This window comes from Actinia tenebrosa, unplaced genomic scaffold (genome assembly GCF_029948245.1).
Source record: "Actinia tenebrosa isolate PJP-AT-01 unplaced genomic scaffold, QUT_ActTen_1.0 PGA_scaffold4__44_contigs__length_22323623, whole genome shotgun sequence".
In the NCBI taxonomy this organism is placed as follows: domain Eukaryota; kingdom Metazoa; phylum Cnidaria; class Anthozoa; order Actiniaria; family Actiniidae; genus Actinia; species Actinia tenebrosa.
In genome coordinates, this window is record NW_028292581.1 from 12,288,446 (window position 1) to 12,305,029 (window position 16,584).

The window sequence follows — 16,584 nt, forward strand, 5'->3', positions numbered from 1 at the left end:
CGGTGTATAAAAGAAATACTAAAAAAATCGTGAAGAAATTTACTTTTTATTAAACCGGCAATAACACTGTAGTTTTCTTCTTTTCTTGTATTTTGTACAAGAATACAAACTACAAAAATTACTCTAGATATTCTTTAAATACACGATTCCACATACATTCCTTTGTAATAAGGAACAATCACATTGCTTGGGCTTCCTGTGATTTGTATGTCACGGGTCACTTAAACTCAGATTTCTCGGAATTCCTGTGTGTATGGAAGATTAGATATAACAACTGAACTAACTGCATCATATCGACTATAAAGAGCGAAAGAGATTAACGATAACCTCCAAGTAAGTAATATCCAATCTTGAAAATATTTATGACAATAGAGTGATAAAAACAGCGCCAAATTGACTCAAGTATGACTTCAGACTCATGTATTTGTTTCGACTTTGTTACGTATTTACCATGAATTCATGAAAAATATCCATACTCAAGTCATTTTGTCGTCCTTTATAGTAGAAACTGCAGTTGCTGGAGAATATTTTGGTGCGGAATATTGATATATGAAATTTGAAGAATGCTTATTCCCAAGATGAGACAATATAGCTACAATGCTGTAAGCGGATGTTTCGCGCACAAGTCAGTTAGCCCACACCGTTTAGCCCACAACATATCGGCCATCAAATAAATTTCGCCCACACGATATCATGTCATATAAATATACACATGAAAAGCTGTATGAAATAGAATTTATGTAATTTTAAGTCCATCAAAGCAATGACAGAACCTTTAGAATAGCATTCCACCTGTCTCGATGAAAGTCAAAGCGCTGAGAATTGACTTCAGATCGACGCGAACGATTTTGTTGTTGACGGAGTGACGGCATTAAAAGTGTATAGACTTGCTCGTCAATGAAGTCAAACCAACAATCGGTCAGATTTTCGAAACAAATCTTTACGGTGGCCCACAAGTCTCACGGCAAAACAAAAACTCACGGCAAAACAAACTAAACTCACGGCAAAAGGCAATAAATTCACGGCAAAATAAACTAAACTCACGGCAGAATAAAGAAAGCCACGGCAGAATCAGAGGAGGGTGATCAAGTCGCGTGAAGCATTGTGGGGTAAAAGTTTCATTATGCTTTATTTGCATTTGACCGTCGTTGTGTGAACATCTCCTGGCGAGAAAGTATTATGAATGCCAAATCTGTCTCACCGGTTTGGTGTGGATTTTCTTGTAGTTGGTGATTTCCTATATCTACACTGTGTATACTTTCAATTTCTACATACTTGTACGGTGAAGTCTCTGCCATTTATGTCGATAAAACTAGTTGGGGGCCACGTTAGCTTCACTGGCAACCCTCGCGAACGAAGGATTGTTTTGTTTCCTGACTGCCAAAACATCTAAGAATTAAATGACGAAAGGTAGCCTTTGACCATAAGGGCTGTTACTTGCCTCAAAATGTTGCTAAGTGGTGGATATTTCATTTGATAACTTTATTCAAACGCGATTGATTGAGCTAGAACATCGAGCATCCAAAAACCGATCGGCTTGGAATCACATACCCGGCGACTAAGATGACAAACCTTGAACCGATTTTTCTCTTCAAAAATATCTCCTAAAACCATTCATTTCATTACATACATTCATTTTTAATCATTTCTTGTCAAGCTTAGGTTCTTATCATTGAAACTTTTTGTTTTGGAATAATTATAAAGCGTTCTTATTGTTTCAGGGTCAATATTGAAGTCTAAAGTCTTTTAAAGGTTATGATAAATTGATAAACTTTGCATTGTAAATTAATAGTATTTAACCAGACGCTATTTGTATTTACAACATCAAAACCGCTGACAAATTGCTCGCGGTAAAAAAATCAACAGGGAACCCAATACGTCGTTGCCCATCACAACCTTTATTGTATTCTGCCGTGGCTTTCTTTATTCTGCCGTGGCTTTCTTTATTCTGCCGTGAGTTAAGTTTATTTTGCCGTGAATTTATTGCCTTTTGCCGTGAGTTTAGTTTGTTTTGCCGTGAGACTTGTGGGCCACCGTAAAATCTTGGCTTTCTGAAGAAAATCTTTATTAAAAACATGATTATCTAATCTTATCGAAGGTTTTTGTATGTATCAAGGCGATTGATATAATATTAATTAATATCTATATGCGTGTTCAATTTTTATATAAAGAAGCCAACCGGTGGGGCTACAGATTAAGCTAGTTTCTGAATTTGCAATGTAAAGTGTTAAAACTATGGGAGGATTATTATTCTAAGAATGAGAAATCAGCCGCTCAGCTTTTGAAAGCATGTTCAGTTTTGAACGGATCAATTCGTGGCTACATGCAAGGTAACTAGAACCCAGTCTCAGCGCGATGCATAATGCAGCATCAATTAAATATGGCGGCTATAAGCGAAAGCTGGCTTTAGCGATGACTGACTCTCCAGCTGATAAAACATTAATTTCGTTGCAATATAGAATATATTGTTCTGTAAAAAATAAGCCATGAGTTTAGGCCTTGTTGACATTTACAATGCTTTGATGTGTCATTTTCATTGACATCCGAGTTCGCGAATCACAAACACAGCACAGAGCGAGATACAGCGCGATAGATCTTTGACTTTCATCGAGACAACTGGAATTAATGCTATTCTAAAAGTTCTATCATTGCTTTGATGGACTTAAAATTACATAAATTCTATTTCATAAAGCTTTTTAAGTGTATATTTATATGACATGATATCGTGTGGGCGAACAGACTTCTGGGCGAAACATCCGGTAACCTTATACAATGCCGCTTGTTTCATGAAAGTAGGAAAGGTCTTTGTATGAAAGTACGTCAATACCTGGTTCGATGAATAAATAAATAAATTGCATCTTGCATAATGAGCTTTCGTTGCTTTGACAAGGCCAAATCTTTCTAAAGCGAATATCACGCAATGCATCAATAACGCCTTGATACCAAGCGTCAAATCACAGGCAGCCCAAGCAATGTTCTTTTGTACAATTTACTATGAATGTATGTGGTCAATCTACTAAGATACAGGGCTTTTTAAGAAGAGATAACTAGCTAAAATCTAGAGCATTTAAATGAATCTTGACAAAACTTTGATATCTTGTTTGATGTGTTTTATTTAGTGAGGGTATAAAGTTTTATCTCGATCCGCGGCTTGTATTTGCCGAAATGTTTTTAAATTTGCTCTCTCTAATAAGCCTCGGATCGAGCTCAAGCTTTATACCCTCACTAAATAAAACAAGATATCAAAGTTTTGTCAAGAGTTATTAAAACTAAACCTCACTTTTGCAAGGACCGCGGACCACCCTAAAAATTGGTGGGCTTACTTGGGAAATATAAGACTAGTATGGGAAAAAGTGTGTGTGTGTAGGAATGGGGGGGGGGGGGGGGGGTAGATTAGGAAATATAAGAGACTATAGTATGGCCCCTCAGTAGGCTTGCTATTTACCACTATTTAGTATTCAACCGCTAGACCGCTGATCCTCCTTATTAAGCATTGGTCATTGATTAGCGTGCCTCCATGGAGTTTTAGGTCAAGCGGGAGGCTGTTAAGCACGAAATAAGCGTAAGAATCTAGCTTCTTGAGTAGCGCGCACTACCCAATCAAGTCAGCGCACACCAACCCTAATGTTATAATTTTTATTTAATATTTCATTAGTAAGGTTAATAATAATGTTAATAATTCCATCGCTAGAAATGAACGAAGCTGTTGGCCTCGATGTGGAAAAAATTACGACCGAACATGAGTTTTCAAGTCCCTGGGAGGACAGTGACCTCATTCTTGTTGTCGAGGACCAAAAACTCCATGTTCATCGCACTATCCTCAAGATGGCGTCACCAGTGTTTAAGGCCATGCTTTCATCCCACTTCAAAGAAAAAGATACTAATGAAATCATCTTGCCAGGGAAGAAGGTTAACGAGTTTGTCGACTTGCTGCGACAGATTTATCCTCTGCATGATGGCGAAATAACACGTAAGTTGTGTTTTACCATGAACGTTATCTGATCATCATTGTTTCTGATTGTCACCTGTAGCAATCTAACCAGGATAAAAAATTTATATTATATTAATAAGGTAGTCGAAACCCTTTTAATTCAACACGTATTATGACTCAAAAATGGAGGTAAACTCTACCGATATGCTTTGTAATATTTTCCTCTTGCTAGTGATGCAAGTCGAGAGATTTTTGCAAGGAAAAACTTCAGGGTGTGTCCGCTCATGCAACTTTAGTGAACATCTTTTGTTGCTGCGAGATATTTTGACAGCGAATTTTTTTCTTTCTCGAAAGTGAAGAACATCAAGTACATTTACAGTCTAGCAGATGAATACCAGATGACAAAAGTGATGAAGGACTGCAGACTGTTCTTGTTATCAACAAGAAAGACAAAAGAAAATGCCATGGACATGTTGCTGTTAGCACAGGACTTGGAGGCAGCGGAGGCACGCCAGCAATGTTATGACATACTGAATAAAATGGCATTGACTGATTTGGAAAGTCTGGAAGGTTTTTCTGAATTGGACGGACCAAGTATGCAGACGTTACTCCTACCAAAGGTCAAGCGACTTCAACAATGCATAAACAAGATCATCCCCGAGTTTGTAGGTGCATTGGATGGGATGATGTATTTATGGAGCCACGAAAAAAATGCGATAAAGATGAATGGTGTTCCAAGCACGTGTCCAAAACACAAAACATTCTCCACGCCTTATGCTCGTGGTAGGTTTGAAGTTGATAGAATTGATGAAAGAATAAAATGCGATGAATGCAATTCAATGTTTAAACAAATGGCCAAAAAGGCTTATTCCTACAGTTCTCCATCTAACGCTTATATTAGCGAAAACATCGTTAGTGTCCTGGAAGAAATGATGGATCTCATCAAAGAACATTAACTGAAAGTAATGATTACAAATATTGGGTGCATGCAGACCTCGCGTAAGATCTACGTCAATAATTCCGTAATAAAACATATAATCACCTTAGTACTAGTGATGATAATGATGATAATGATGATAATGTTAGTTAAGTGTTCGGAGTTACAAACACGATCAATCAATAAAGCTTCCTGAAGTACCGATAAAGTCGTACTTGTGTCTTCGCCTTGCCGAACCCCGAATTGCTACAACAGTCCCCTTCACAGTTCCCGGCGCCATCTTGAAAGGTAGCCTTGCCTTTGCACCGAAGCGAGACGAAGCGGTAACGAAGCGGTGAGCTCGCAATGATAGAGACATCTGAATAATTGCCCAAGGTGTTTAAAAACAGGTCTCTATCGTTGCAAGCTCAACGTTCGTCTCGCTTCGGTGCAAAGGCACGTTTAAGATGGCGCAGGGAACTGTGTATGTGAAAGGGACCGTTTACTCACTAGATTGCGCGCGCATCCAATCTTGAAGGGCCACAAAACTGAAAAACGCAAATTCAATAAAATTGAGAAGCCAGTTTTATATTTAAAAAAGAGAATATTAATCGATTGTTACAATTCTTGTCCAAAAATCTCACAGAAACGTATGATAATTCTCATCATAAAGCTCCTGTTCTGGTATCGTGGCCCTTCAAGTTTCCTAAATTTGGATTAGCGGGTTACCTTGAGAAAAATTTCTGTTGGCTATGATGGAAAAAAATATACTCTAACATGAAATACAGTACGTAAATGATTATAAAAAAACTTATTTTAGTGGAAAGGCCTCAAACCTGCTATCAAAAAGATCTCGCTTTATAGAAATAATTTATCATTTGTCACTAGCTGAAAGGAAATTGGGAAAAAAAAGAAGAGGGTTTATTAGTGAGAATTTCATGCATATTTAGCTTTTTTCAAGATGGCTGCTACGAAGCTAAAGTGCATATAGGGTGCGGTGGTTGATGGGATTGATTTTTTTTTCGATCGAGGAAATCTTGCTTCACGCGCCTAGTCAGATCACGTGGATATTTAAGACACAGCAATCGATCAGTTGCTATCAATAAACATCATTTCTGGTCTCTAGTAGTCTTTAGAGAAATTTTATCAAATTAAAACTACATTGATCAGTTCATAAACTTCATGACAATGACTATTATATTGTCCCTGATTGGCTGAGAGCATTCAACCAATCCCTAATAGCGTGTGAACTTGGCATGGTAAATGTGCTATTTATAGGTTTTTTCGGCAGATACATAAAATACTTATCATGTCAAGTTTACTCAAGGTCACGATAGAGATTAAAATACGGTTTGCTTTCTTTTTGAAAGAGGACTAATGAAATCTTGATTCTCTGTACAAAAGGTATAAACTTACGCCTTCGGCAGATAACACGGCCTCGATCTTGATAATTTATTACATGCTTATCCCCATGAATAATTGTTTATTGTCTGTCGATAACGCGTATATTTATCATATTAAGTTCACTCTCATTTGATTTCCTTGGAAACAAAGGCGACAACGTGAAATCAAGACTTCCAATATTCTATCATTCAGTTGTGCTTGCTGTAAGCGAGCAAGGCATGCCGGTAAACATACATTCATATCTACCATTATAAACCTTGTTTTTTTTTTGTTCAGCTGCTAAAAACATCGATTTGCATTTTATTCAAGGATTGTATTTGTATTTATTCGACAAGAAACAAGATCGGTGCATTCTTGAAATAGTTTTCAGGCCGAAAAGTGTACAATGTTTTGAAATCGTGTTTATTTTTAGCATGCTTCATTAAAACGGTCAACAGAAACGCGAGCTCGAGAGGTTGTCGTTTGTAAACGCCAAAGACGTTTGTTTACCAGGAAACGAAATAAACAGCACAAAAACAAATAAGGAATTCAATAGAAAGGATTGGAAATTTAAAGTAAAATAACTTGCAAACGGAAAAACTTCTGAACGTTACGAATCGAAAATTTCTCGAAGATCATTATTTATCTTTTTTATTTTTTCATTTTTTGCTTTGTGAACTGTAAAGCCGCAAAGTAATTAACTTTTACACTGGAATTCTTATTACCAAAAAACCTTTTTAGGTTAGTGTCGTCAACAACTTTCAGTTTTATTAGTTTTCAGCGCGTACAAGTATTGTTATGAATTTAGATGACAGTTGCGGTTGATTCCATTGAAAATTTATTAAGAATTTTTGGGTATTTCTAAGCTGCGATTTGAACTTTATTTATCACAAAGCAAGAATACAAAATGGCTTTCACTTCTGAAGACTATTGTAGAAATGCTTTTAACAATTCAACTAAAAGTTTTATAAAAGTGAAGGCTTAAATCATTCAGTCTCTTATTATTGTTCAGTCGTTTTCAACATGACAATACAAGCTGTTCAAATATTTTCCAACTGAGAAAGAGTTCTGAATCCGACAAATTTATTGTTGGTAACAGCTTCGAATAATATAAGCTGATTCACACTCACTTACGAGCAATAATCTATACCACTCATTGGAAATATTAATCATAATATATTTTAATTCATAAACTGTCAATAATACACCTGAGCTATCAGCAGATTGGATTGACGTTCTTGGCACCGGTACTCAAAGGAGAGCAATGAACTTCATTGAAATCCTCTGACCTTTGATGCTAAAAGTGAATGTTTCATGTAAAAGATACACACGGTTGTTTAGAGACGATTTAAGGTATTCATAGAGTTGAATTATTTCAACATTGGACTTGATTTCCTAATTGAAATCAAAATTTTGTTCAAACACTGTGAAATTTTGCTGCAATGATGAATAGTCGAGTCATTTGAATCAAGAGGTCGATAGATGAACCATATGCTAGCGAAGTAAACTTCTTTATTTATAAAAGGAGAGAGTTGTTGAAGCTGAATGAGGCGGGCGGGAAATATATCGAAGATAAAGAAAACTACTTTTACAAGAAAAAAATTCAAGTCATAAAACTGGAGTGAGTTTTTCGTTCAAGGACGACAAATGTCTGAGCCAACAAACCGTACCACAGATGTAAAACCAACAAGTTACATTCAAAACGCCACATCCGCGATGCATGAATCAGAAGAAATGCCTGTGAGCCCATTGGTTTTGGGTTTGATTCTTGAACCAGGGATCATTACCGTGGTTTTTGGCAACCTTCTCGTGTTGTTGTCATTAAGATATCACAAGAAAATCATCGTCACAGATATCCTCTTGTTTTCTTTGTCACTGGCGGATTTTGTCGATGGGATATTCCCTCTACAAATCGTTGTTTTTATGAACTACTTCGTACAAAGACCCTGGACGAGATTTCTTTGTGATTTGTACATTGTTGTTGTCAATACTCTTCGGTTCGCTTCTGCAGGTACCGTTTCTCTCATAGCAGCAGAAAGAACCTATCTACTTGTTTTCCCTCTTAAATACCACACCAAAGTCACCAAAACAAAAGCTAGAAAAGTAGTGGCTGTAACATGGATTTTGTCGTTACTTTTTGGTATTTTACCCATAATTGGAGTGGGCCACACAGGGTTCAGCAATGGTCAATGCTTGTACCAGCTCTCCGACCTTGGCATGCACTATGCTATCATCATCTTAACCGTAGCTTTTGCACTGTTGTTCTTGGTATTAACTTGTTTTGTTGCTATCAAACTGTCCGGCGGGAAGTTCATAAAGAGACAAAGCGTTATGGTTGCCGCCAAACTTGCCACCGATGCATCGAAGCTTGCTTTCGCTATGGGCATGGGGAATGCAAAAAATACAAGATACCAAAGAACAAACAACAAAACTAAAGGAATTAAAGAAGTACGACGTTTGACAGCGATGATGACAGTTGTCATTATTCTTTATTATATTAGTTGGATTCCAATTCTGGTAAGTAATAAAATAGATATCTAGAAATACGTTTTAATTAATAAATAGCCTGTAGTAATAAATTTGCCCTGTTGGTCTTGAGCCATGAAAAATTTTCTTGATACGTTTTTCGTTGCTGTAGTGCTGTGAATTGTCAAAAAAAACGTAATTGCTGAATGCTAGTCTTTCTAGTTTTCCAGGATTTTTCCTGCTTTGAGGCAAGAAACGGATTTCAAAAAAACTAAATGTTTCAAAAAACGCTATTTCGCCCCGTCCAATTTATCTTTATTAGCTTACGAGCTTACAAAACTGATCAGAACTGTTCAGTTAATGATGTCTTCTTGCAGTCAGTGATAAAGAACATGCAGTTTATTAACTGAACTCAGTAGAATTCGATCTCTTCAAAGCTGCAAAAGTACATGGAATATCTTCTTTTATGTAGATAGAATGGGAATATTTTCCATCCTATAGAAACAGTTAATACGAATCTTGATTTTAACCTTATTTTTCCTTGTTCGTATGCTCTAGTCTCCGTATACCCCTCTTTGAATAGAACTCATATGGAAATTTAGGCTTTATTTCGTTTGTCGTCTGGCTTATTCTGAATTTCATTAATATCGTACTACAAAAGAAAAGAAAACGAAGAAAAAAAAAAAAAAAAAAAAAAAAAAAAGAACAAAAGGATGGTGATCTATTATCTGTTCAGACAAGCGAAACTCAAATAGTACTTCATAACTACTAAGCCATGGCCAATAGTTATGGACACCATTGAGTGATGTTAATAATAAAATGACTTTTTTCACATCTACTTTCAAGTTGAGTTGAAATTTGAATAAACAAAGGTTTTAATTGAAACCTAAGATACAAAACGGCAACAAAATTAATAAAAAAGAGACAACAATACTGAAAAAAAAAGAACAAGTATTAAAAAAAAAAAAATTCTAAAAACCATCTCCTTAAGTTGATGATCGAACTTTGAATTGTTGGCTCAAATATCATCTCACTTTTTGAGATTATTCTTACACGGCAAGTTTTTGAAAACCTATAGGACCGATTTTCAAATTAACGCCTCCTAAGTTTCATTCGGTTCGTATCCTTGAAAATTTTAATCGATGAATCAGTTTGCTGCGAACATTTCAATGGCTTCCAGGAAATAAACTTTTTTGAGTCAAACAGGATTTTTCTTTGATTTGCTGTTTTTCAGCACACATCATATTTTATTTGTATAGCAAGATACACCAGTGAAGAATATATATATCCGTTCAGTATCCCGGAAAGCGGGAATGAAGCGTATTTATTTCAATCAGTTTGAGGAATCAGTTTTACCCTGCGCGTTATTCTTTGCAAATTCCAAATCTTTTGTCTGTCAATATTGCGCATACTGTCTAGATAACGCATTAAAAAAATCTTTGACATATATCTTTTAGACCAACAATGATTTAGAAGAACGTGTTCATTTTACATTTCAGCTTTGGCGCACAAGTCATTCAAGTCCTTTTGTCTTATTCTTAGTATATAAATACTCCTTTCTACCACCTCTTTCTCTTTTACTCCAACGAAGGACTAGCTTCCGAAACGTCAGTAAGTTTTTTCATCTTTTCACGGTGTAAAATTTACCCTTTTGTCATTACTGTTTCATTAGGAACACCGACGCAGCTCACACTAGTTTTAAGCTAGTTATCTCTCCCTTTTGTATAGTTTCTTTCTCAACTGTAGTCTATTTCCGTCTCTTCCTTGATTCGAAGGTTTTTCTCCGGGTTCTCCGGTTTTCTTTCTTCTGCAAAAATCAACATAACCAACCAAGTAATTCGTCTTTTGAGCGCTAGCCGTGAGGTGTTCGATTGTTTTACGGTCACCAAAACGTTCGCACTTCGTTTTCGGATTCCTATACAAATGCACTGACTTTAAAAAGAAAATTCAGATCGATTTCTTTAGTTAGCTCTCTAACAAGAGAATATTAAGTAAGAGAGCACTACTCCCATACAAGGGTCTGTAACCATGAAAGTTTTTTGAAAATCTATTTTTAGCTCCGCGCGCAATGCTGAGCTATTTTTAGCATGCGATTCCTGATTGCTGCTCAGAGTTGAAGACGGTGACTTCCGTGCGAGGGAAAAATGTTTAGTTCCCGACGAGAAGAATGCCTTCAAAATCAGTAAAAAATTGAAATGATCAAAGCATCATGTGTTCTTCATAGACACTTTCTTTTGTTCAATTAATTAGCATCCAATGTCTTACTTTTCTCTGTGAGGGAATACAAATTTAAATAAGAAAGAAAATTCGCGAACGAATCGAGAGACAAATGACGCCATCATGTAAAAGTCCAATTGGAATTTAAAACTTGATTTTTGCTCCATGAAAAGAGATAAATAAATAAAGGTCTACCTTTCTCATTTTTTCCTCGCATACATCTAATTCTTCTTATTTCCTTTTTATGTACAATGATTGTTTTTAGATCAACAACGTGGTAACGATGATAAGACAGAAAAACTCGCCCAAAGCAGTTCTTCTCTTCACAGGCATGCTCTCTCTTCTCTACGCTCTGTCGAACCCCTTTCTTTACGGCAAGATGAGCCCGCGATACCTGCGGGGTTACAAACAAGTGGTCGGAGGTTTCCTTGGTTTGTGTGGCTGCCAGCCAACGTCCTGGACGACAACTTTTACGAGTACGTTCAAAGTTCAAAGTTCATGTTCAATTCTATTTTCCACTGATTGAAAGAAAATTAAACATCGCAAAATAAATAAATATAATTAAAATAATAAGAGAATAGTTTGAATAGGAAAGAAAGAGTAATCAATAATTGTGCGTGGACTCTCCCAAAGTAGTGCAGTTTTCGTATGACTGTGAAAAGCTCAGTGCCGTAAGCGTGACGTGCCGTGATCGTGATACTTTCTAGAATTTTAATTGGCTGGATTTTTTTCACGCGTAATATGATTGGTCTAAAAGTGCGGTGATCTTGGCGTGACCGTGTCCGCGCCGTGTTTATGCCGTGTTTCGGGTATTTGATTGGATGGAGAGTAAATTCTCGTGCAATGTGATTTGTCTGACGTATACCTTGCTGTGTCACGACCGTGTTCGTGCCGTGAACTTTTCACAGTCATACGAAAACTGCACTAGCTAAAGCTTTCGGGTTGGGATTCGTAATTAGAAAAGGTTGTCACTGTCGATCATTGTCGTGTTCAAAACATAGAACTTAGAAGCTGAGATCAAAATGGTGTATGGGAAGTACGTTAATTAGAAAATAAATACATTAAAGCGGGGTTGACGTAATGATGTCATTTCCTGCCAAGGCCGGCAATGATTTTGGGTTTCAATGGACGTCATTTCCTGTCTTGTGCGGAATGTTCATCATCTAAATCACAAGTTTTTAATAGAATAGGACGTTTGCACGTTGGCGTCATTTGACTCCCACTACCATAATGCTTCGCGAAATTTCTTTCTTATTTAAATTTGTATTCCCTCATGAGAATAGTAAGACAATTGGTGGTAATTAACTGAACAAAAGAAAGTGTGCAAGGGATTCTGGTAGTAGAGGTCAATGACGCCATCGTGCAAAGGTCCTATTCTACTAATATATCAACTTTTTCTTATGGAAACGCTTATTTTGCAGGTCACTCTACTATTGCCTATTCTGTTCATGTAAATACAAGAAAAATAAGTGAGTCAAACAAAAATCAACGCAAGGACGGCCATACAGCAGACAAGGTGCGCGCGCATATCAAAGATGACTGCAGCTGTACCGCTGAGCAACGCAGTGAGGAAGCAGATGGCTCATACGATAATGCTGCGTATCGAAAAAGCTTCTCAAAGAGCAACAAACTAAATCTTAGAAGCCATAAAGACTTAAACAAGGATTTCAAATTTGATATGACTGATGACGAAACTCTCGTCTATGACACTCGCCTTTGACGTGGATTTCGTTAGGGGTGCGTGGGTAAACGAAGTCAATTTAACGACTGAATCACTATAGTAAAGAAATAGAAAACGCACGCGCGTGCTGTATGCAGTTAAAAAGCACGGGCGGTTTGACAGAACACCAGTGATCTGTCAGGAGAAGCACGACGCAAGTGCTGTGTTTCTCGACACCTCTCAATTTAAGTGCTTTATGACTCAACACAGGACAGCAAGCTTTTTTTACTTTTATAAAGTACAAATTACAACAACTGTTATTTTAGATAGGAATGATGGAACTGAAAGTGCGCGCAGGCTGTATGCTCTATAAAGCACGCGCTCCCAACCAATCAGGACGCGAGATTTAAAACAGTTATTTTATAGAGTCTTGTAGTCTTTTGTACCATAGGTGTGATATATAGCCTTTTCATTTCACGCCACTTTTCATTTCTTGGTTATTATTATTTATTTTTGTTTAACGGTTTTATATGAGATCTAGAAGAGAAATGAATATGGATCAGTACAACTCAAACGAAGAATATTTTGCTCAAAAAATTGACACGTGGTCTGAAATGAAACAAAAAAGTAAAAGGTAAGATAAAACGGTCTATTTCCTTGAGGAAAACGTTGACAAAAAATACAATAATGTGCACAAGTTTCATTGTGTGTTGCTTTTATTTTTTGCTTCCAGTGAAGTTCCATCAAATTTCAACATCGTAGAAATTATACATTCTTTACTTTACTGCTTGTAAATATTTAGAACCTGAAATAAGAGTGACTCTAGAGCCGCTATTAGTCATTCCGATGTTGAGGGAAATACTGAGTCGAGTTGGCATTGCAGTGCATTGTGGGGCTGTTTAAGGGGACGAAATAGACGCCATCTTGGAAATATATCCCCTAAAACAGTCCCAAAACGCATTGCATCTAGGCTAATAGTTTTCCCAGTGGAATATAGAACGTTCATTTCACTTATTTAACCGTTCTCTCATTGTAATCTTCATCACTGACGGATGGCTGTAGGACAGCCGAAACATGTGTAGATTAAAAATTTGGTTTCTATTCATCAAAATTCTGATCAAATTGTTTCGACCGCTTGGAAATGTAGAACGTCCGACAAAATAACTTGAATTCAGAAGGTTTTCTAGTCGTTATTGATTTTTGTTCTTGATGTTAAGACAGACATTTACGATTTTAAGCAACCAGTGTTTTTTCATCTCCTTGGGTCGTTTTGCTCCTCGGGCTTCCTGCGGCGAGTACAAAACGACGAAGGGGAGGGGAGGGAAGGGAGAAAACTTTTTCTCGCTTTTTTTTCTTTCTCCTACTTCCACTCCTGAGATATCGGGTTCCCTGTGTTCCTCCCGCTGACGAAAGCGTTTCGTTATGCATATTAAATTACTTCTTATATCTTGCGCATGAGAATATATATGAAATATATATCTTATACTCATTAATAATTCATGAGCTCATCGACCAACCAGGGTTTCTTATTTGTACCACGTGCAGTAGTTTGAAACCCCCATCAAATACGACTGCACCCATTCCAAAGTCCTACTACTCGGATGTCGTGATGATGTCGTGTCAAATACTCGTCACTGTATTCTATTGGGGTTTGTATCAAATTGAGCTGATCTTCGCAGTATATGAAGCAACTTATGCAGCTGCAAATTAAAAGACTCAGAAAAAAATTGAACGGGATTTAAACCCGTGCCCTGGCGATTCCGGTGCCATACTCTAACCACTACCAGCTACCAAGTCTCATATGAGACTTCAAGGACAAATTACATGGGTTTATCGGCCCGATAGGAAAGATATATACGGATATGTATGAGCATATAAATATGAAATATATACTTGTACCGCGGTTGTAATGTATCAAATTGAGCTGATCTTCGCAGTATATGAAAATCTTATCTCGACCTTCTAATCATGTTTGACTTTTTCACGTTTCTTTAAATAGTGAGCGAGCGAGTGTCTTATTTGCATATTCAAACCCCTCACAATAACTAGTTTCTACGCTTCGCGTACCCACTAGTTAAAAATACATTTTAGTTTTTCCAACATAGCAACAGTAACTAGAAAAATAAAATAACAAATGCGGGATCGATGAACTAGAGAAAAGACGAGAGGCGGTAAGTTCAAAGATGTGGCGTGTGAAATCCCAATTAACCTTGACATCTTAAAGGACAACTGACCCTCCAAAATGACCAATTTTTAAGAGGAACTACATCATTTGAGAAGTCCAAAAATCCAGTTTTTAAAGGGGATAGAGCATCCATTTTTCTAAAACAATTTTTTGAAAACATCGCATATATCGCTCTGGTGGCCGCCATCTTGCGCTTTTATCGCGGGCTCAGAAAAATAGCGTAATGACGTCACAACGTCACAAGAGTTCAAGCTTCCAGTTGTTTGCCTGACTTCTTCCTCAGTTTCTTATACTTTTTACTCAATATTTTGCGAAAAAATACAACTTGGTCATCAAATTAAAGGCATGTCAGAATCTAATTCTTCTTCCGAAGGCTCGGACGGCTCGGGAGACGATTTCGCTCAAGAATTTTTCGGAATGGACGACGAATTTGGTTTACGGCCATATCAGTTTGAACCAGAAATAGAAATCTCCTCAGATGAAGAGTTCAGAGAAGGATCTGACAGTGACATTATTGAAGACGATGAACAAGAGAACAATCGACTTACAAATTCAGATTGGTAAGTCGTACCTCTGTCTTATCACAAAACTGAACTACATATCCATTTTATATAAAATCGTATCTTGCCACTCGTGTTCTTGCAATCTGTTCTTTAGATATTGGTATGCATGAATCCAGTTTGCGACCAAAAGCAATACCAACTTTCACAATTTTAATTAAAAACATGTTTAAAAACATCGCTTGATAGTCAATAAGTTATATACTGCAGGATATAGATACAGGGATATAGTTGTGTCACAAGTTGTGTATGTATATTCTCACTTGGGACAATCGTTGATAATGTTCAAAGATACTAAGAATTGTTTTATTTCTGTTAAATAGGTGTACCTGTGGTAGCTGCCAAATTATGGATTCAATATCTGAATGCATTTGTTGCCAAGAAATCGAAAAAGTGGTTGCAACATGCCAGTCTGTTGTTGAAGATGGAGATGCTGATGAACCACCACCATGCATTACTCAACATCCTGGATTCTTACCTGTTTGTGCCAATAAGTATGTTCTTCGAACCGCATGGGCTCAGTACAAACAGCAGTACAGTAATGCGTATGAAGGCCCAGAGCACAAGCAGTACAGACACATTGCATATAGGCAACTAGCAAGATGGTGCTGGGGAGTTCTTGGAAAGGAAGTTCGGGTTGTTCTGCCCTCTTGTGCTGTCATGTGCATCAGAGCACACTTCCCTCCCCCTGGACTAGAGGAGGACTTTGAATTTGAAGGTTTTCACTATGCAGATGATTAGCTTGGCCTAAAGTTACATGGAGTTATTATATACATTTTATTTATTCCTTACTTCATTTCATATACACAGAGTGGATTTTTTTCTATCAGGATTTCTGAATTGATAAATTGAAAAGGAAAACATGGAAAGGCTGAGACCAAAATGTATAAGAGTAGTCATGAATTTATTTTTAGATGAAGTACATATAGAAAGTTGTTTATATAAATGTTTTGTAGGTTTTGCATATTTTATTATTTAAAAACAACTACACCTAGACAAAATATTGGATTAAGAAACTTAACAACTCATATTGTATATATTACTAAGAAAATTGGAGTTAAAGTTTATGCAAATCAGGACGATTTTGTATCAGATATACAACCTCCTCCACGGACAATGATTTCTATTGTGTTTTCCTCATTAATTATTCATGAGTTTTGAGCCCCCGAACCTTTCGGTTAACAGCCGAACGCGCTGACCAATAGCGCCCCAGAGACCTGTTGTTAACATGTATAGATTGTAAAGATGAGATCTCGGTGTTTGGCT

At 36.9% G+C, this 16,584-nt stretch overlaps 3 protein-coding genes across 3 annotated transcripts; all 3 read left to right on the top strand.

Annotated features, from left to right (window-relative positions):
- Positions 1–209: 209 nt before the first annotated feature.
- LOC116306211 (BTB and MATH domain-containing protein 38-like) lies at positions 210–5,076 on the top strand. Its single transcript, XM_089037100.1, has 3 exons — positions 210–333; positions 3,692–3,970; positions 4,286–5,076. Exons 2-3 carry the CDS (start codon positions 3,694–3,696, stop codon positions 4,885–4,887), a joined length of 879 nt encoding a protein of 292 aa, XP_088893226.1. The 5' UTR covers positions 210–333; positions 3,692–3,693; the 3' UTR covers positions 4,888–5,076.
- A 2,411-nt stretch (positions 5,077–7,487) lies between these two features.
- On the top strand, positions 7,488–13,684 carry LOC116302624 (trace amine-associated receptor 6). The gene is made up of 3 exons (XM_031711964.2): positions 7,488–8,747; positions 11,179–11,389; positions 12,335–13,684. Exons 1-3 carry the CDS (start codon positions 7,878–7,880, stop codon positions 12,631–12,633), a joined length of 1,380 nt encoding a protein of 459 aa, XP_031567824.2. The 5' UTR covers positions 7,488–7,877; the 3' UTR covers positions 12,634–13,684.
- A 1,206-nt stretch (positions 13,685–14,890) lies between these two features.
- LOC148907104 (uncharacterized) lies at positions 14,891–16,314 on the top strand. Its single transcript, XM_089037104.1, has 2 exons — positions 14,891–15,318; positions 15,642–16,314. Exons 1-2 carry the CDS (start codon positions 15,104–15,106, stop codon positions 16,057–16,059), a joined length of 633 nt encoding a protein of 210 aa, XP_088893230.1. The 5' UTR covers positions 14,891–15,103; the 3' UTR covers positions 16,060–16,314.
- The last annotated feature ends 270 nt before the right edge of the window (positions 16,315–16,584 follow it).

Excerpts from the sequence above, each read along its gene's own strand:
- LOC116306211 (XM_089037100.1), top strand. The coding sequence starts at position 3,694 with ATGAACGAAGCTGTTGGCCTCGATGTGGAAAAAATTACGACCGAACAT. Across the intron at positions 3,971-4,285 it reads GCATGATGGCGAAATAACAC|TGAAGAACATCAAGTACATT; the intron begins GTAAGTTGTGTT and ends CTTTCTCGAAAG.
- LOC116302624 (XM_031711964.2), top strand. The coding sequence starts at position 7,878 with ATGTCTGAGCCAACAAACCGTACCACAGATGTAAAACCAACAAGTTAC. Across the intron at positions 8,748-11,178 it reads TTAGTTGGATTCCAATTCTG|ATCAACAACGTGGTAACGAT; the intron begins GTAAGTAATAAA and ends GATTGTTTTTAG. Across the intron at positions 11,390-12,334 it reads CTGGACGACAACTTTTACGA|GTCACTCTACTATTGCCTAT; the intron begins GTACGTTCAAAG and ends CTTATTTTGCAG.
- LOC148907104 (XM_089037104.1), top strand. The coding sequence starts at position 15,104 with ATGTCAGAATCTAATTCTTCTTCCGAAGGCTCGGACGGCTCGGGAGAC. Across the intron at positions 15,319-15,641 it reads CGACTTACAAATTCAGATTG|GTGTACCTGTGGTAGCTGCC; the intron begins GTAAGTCGTACC and ends TCTGTTAAATAG.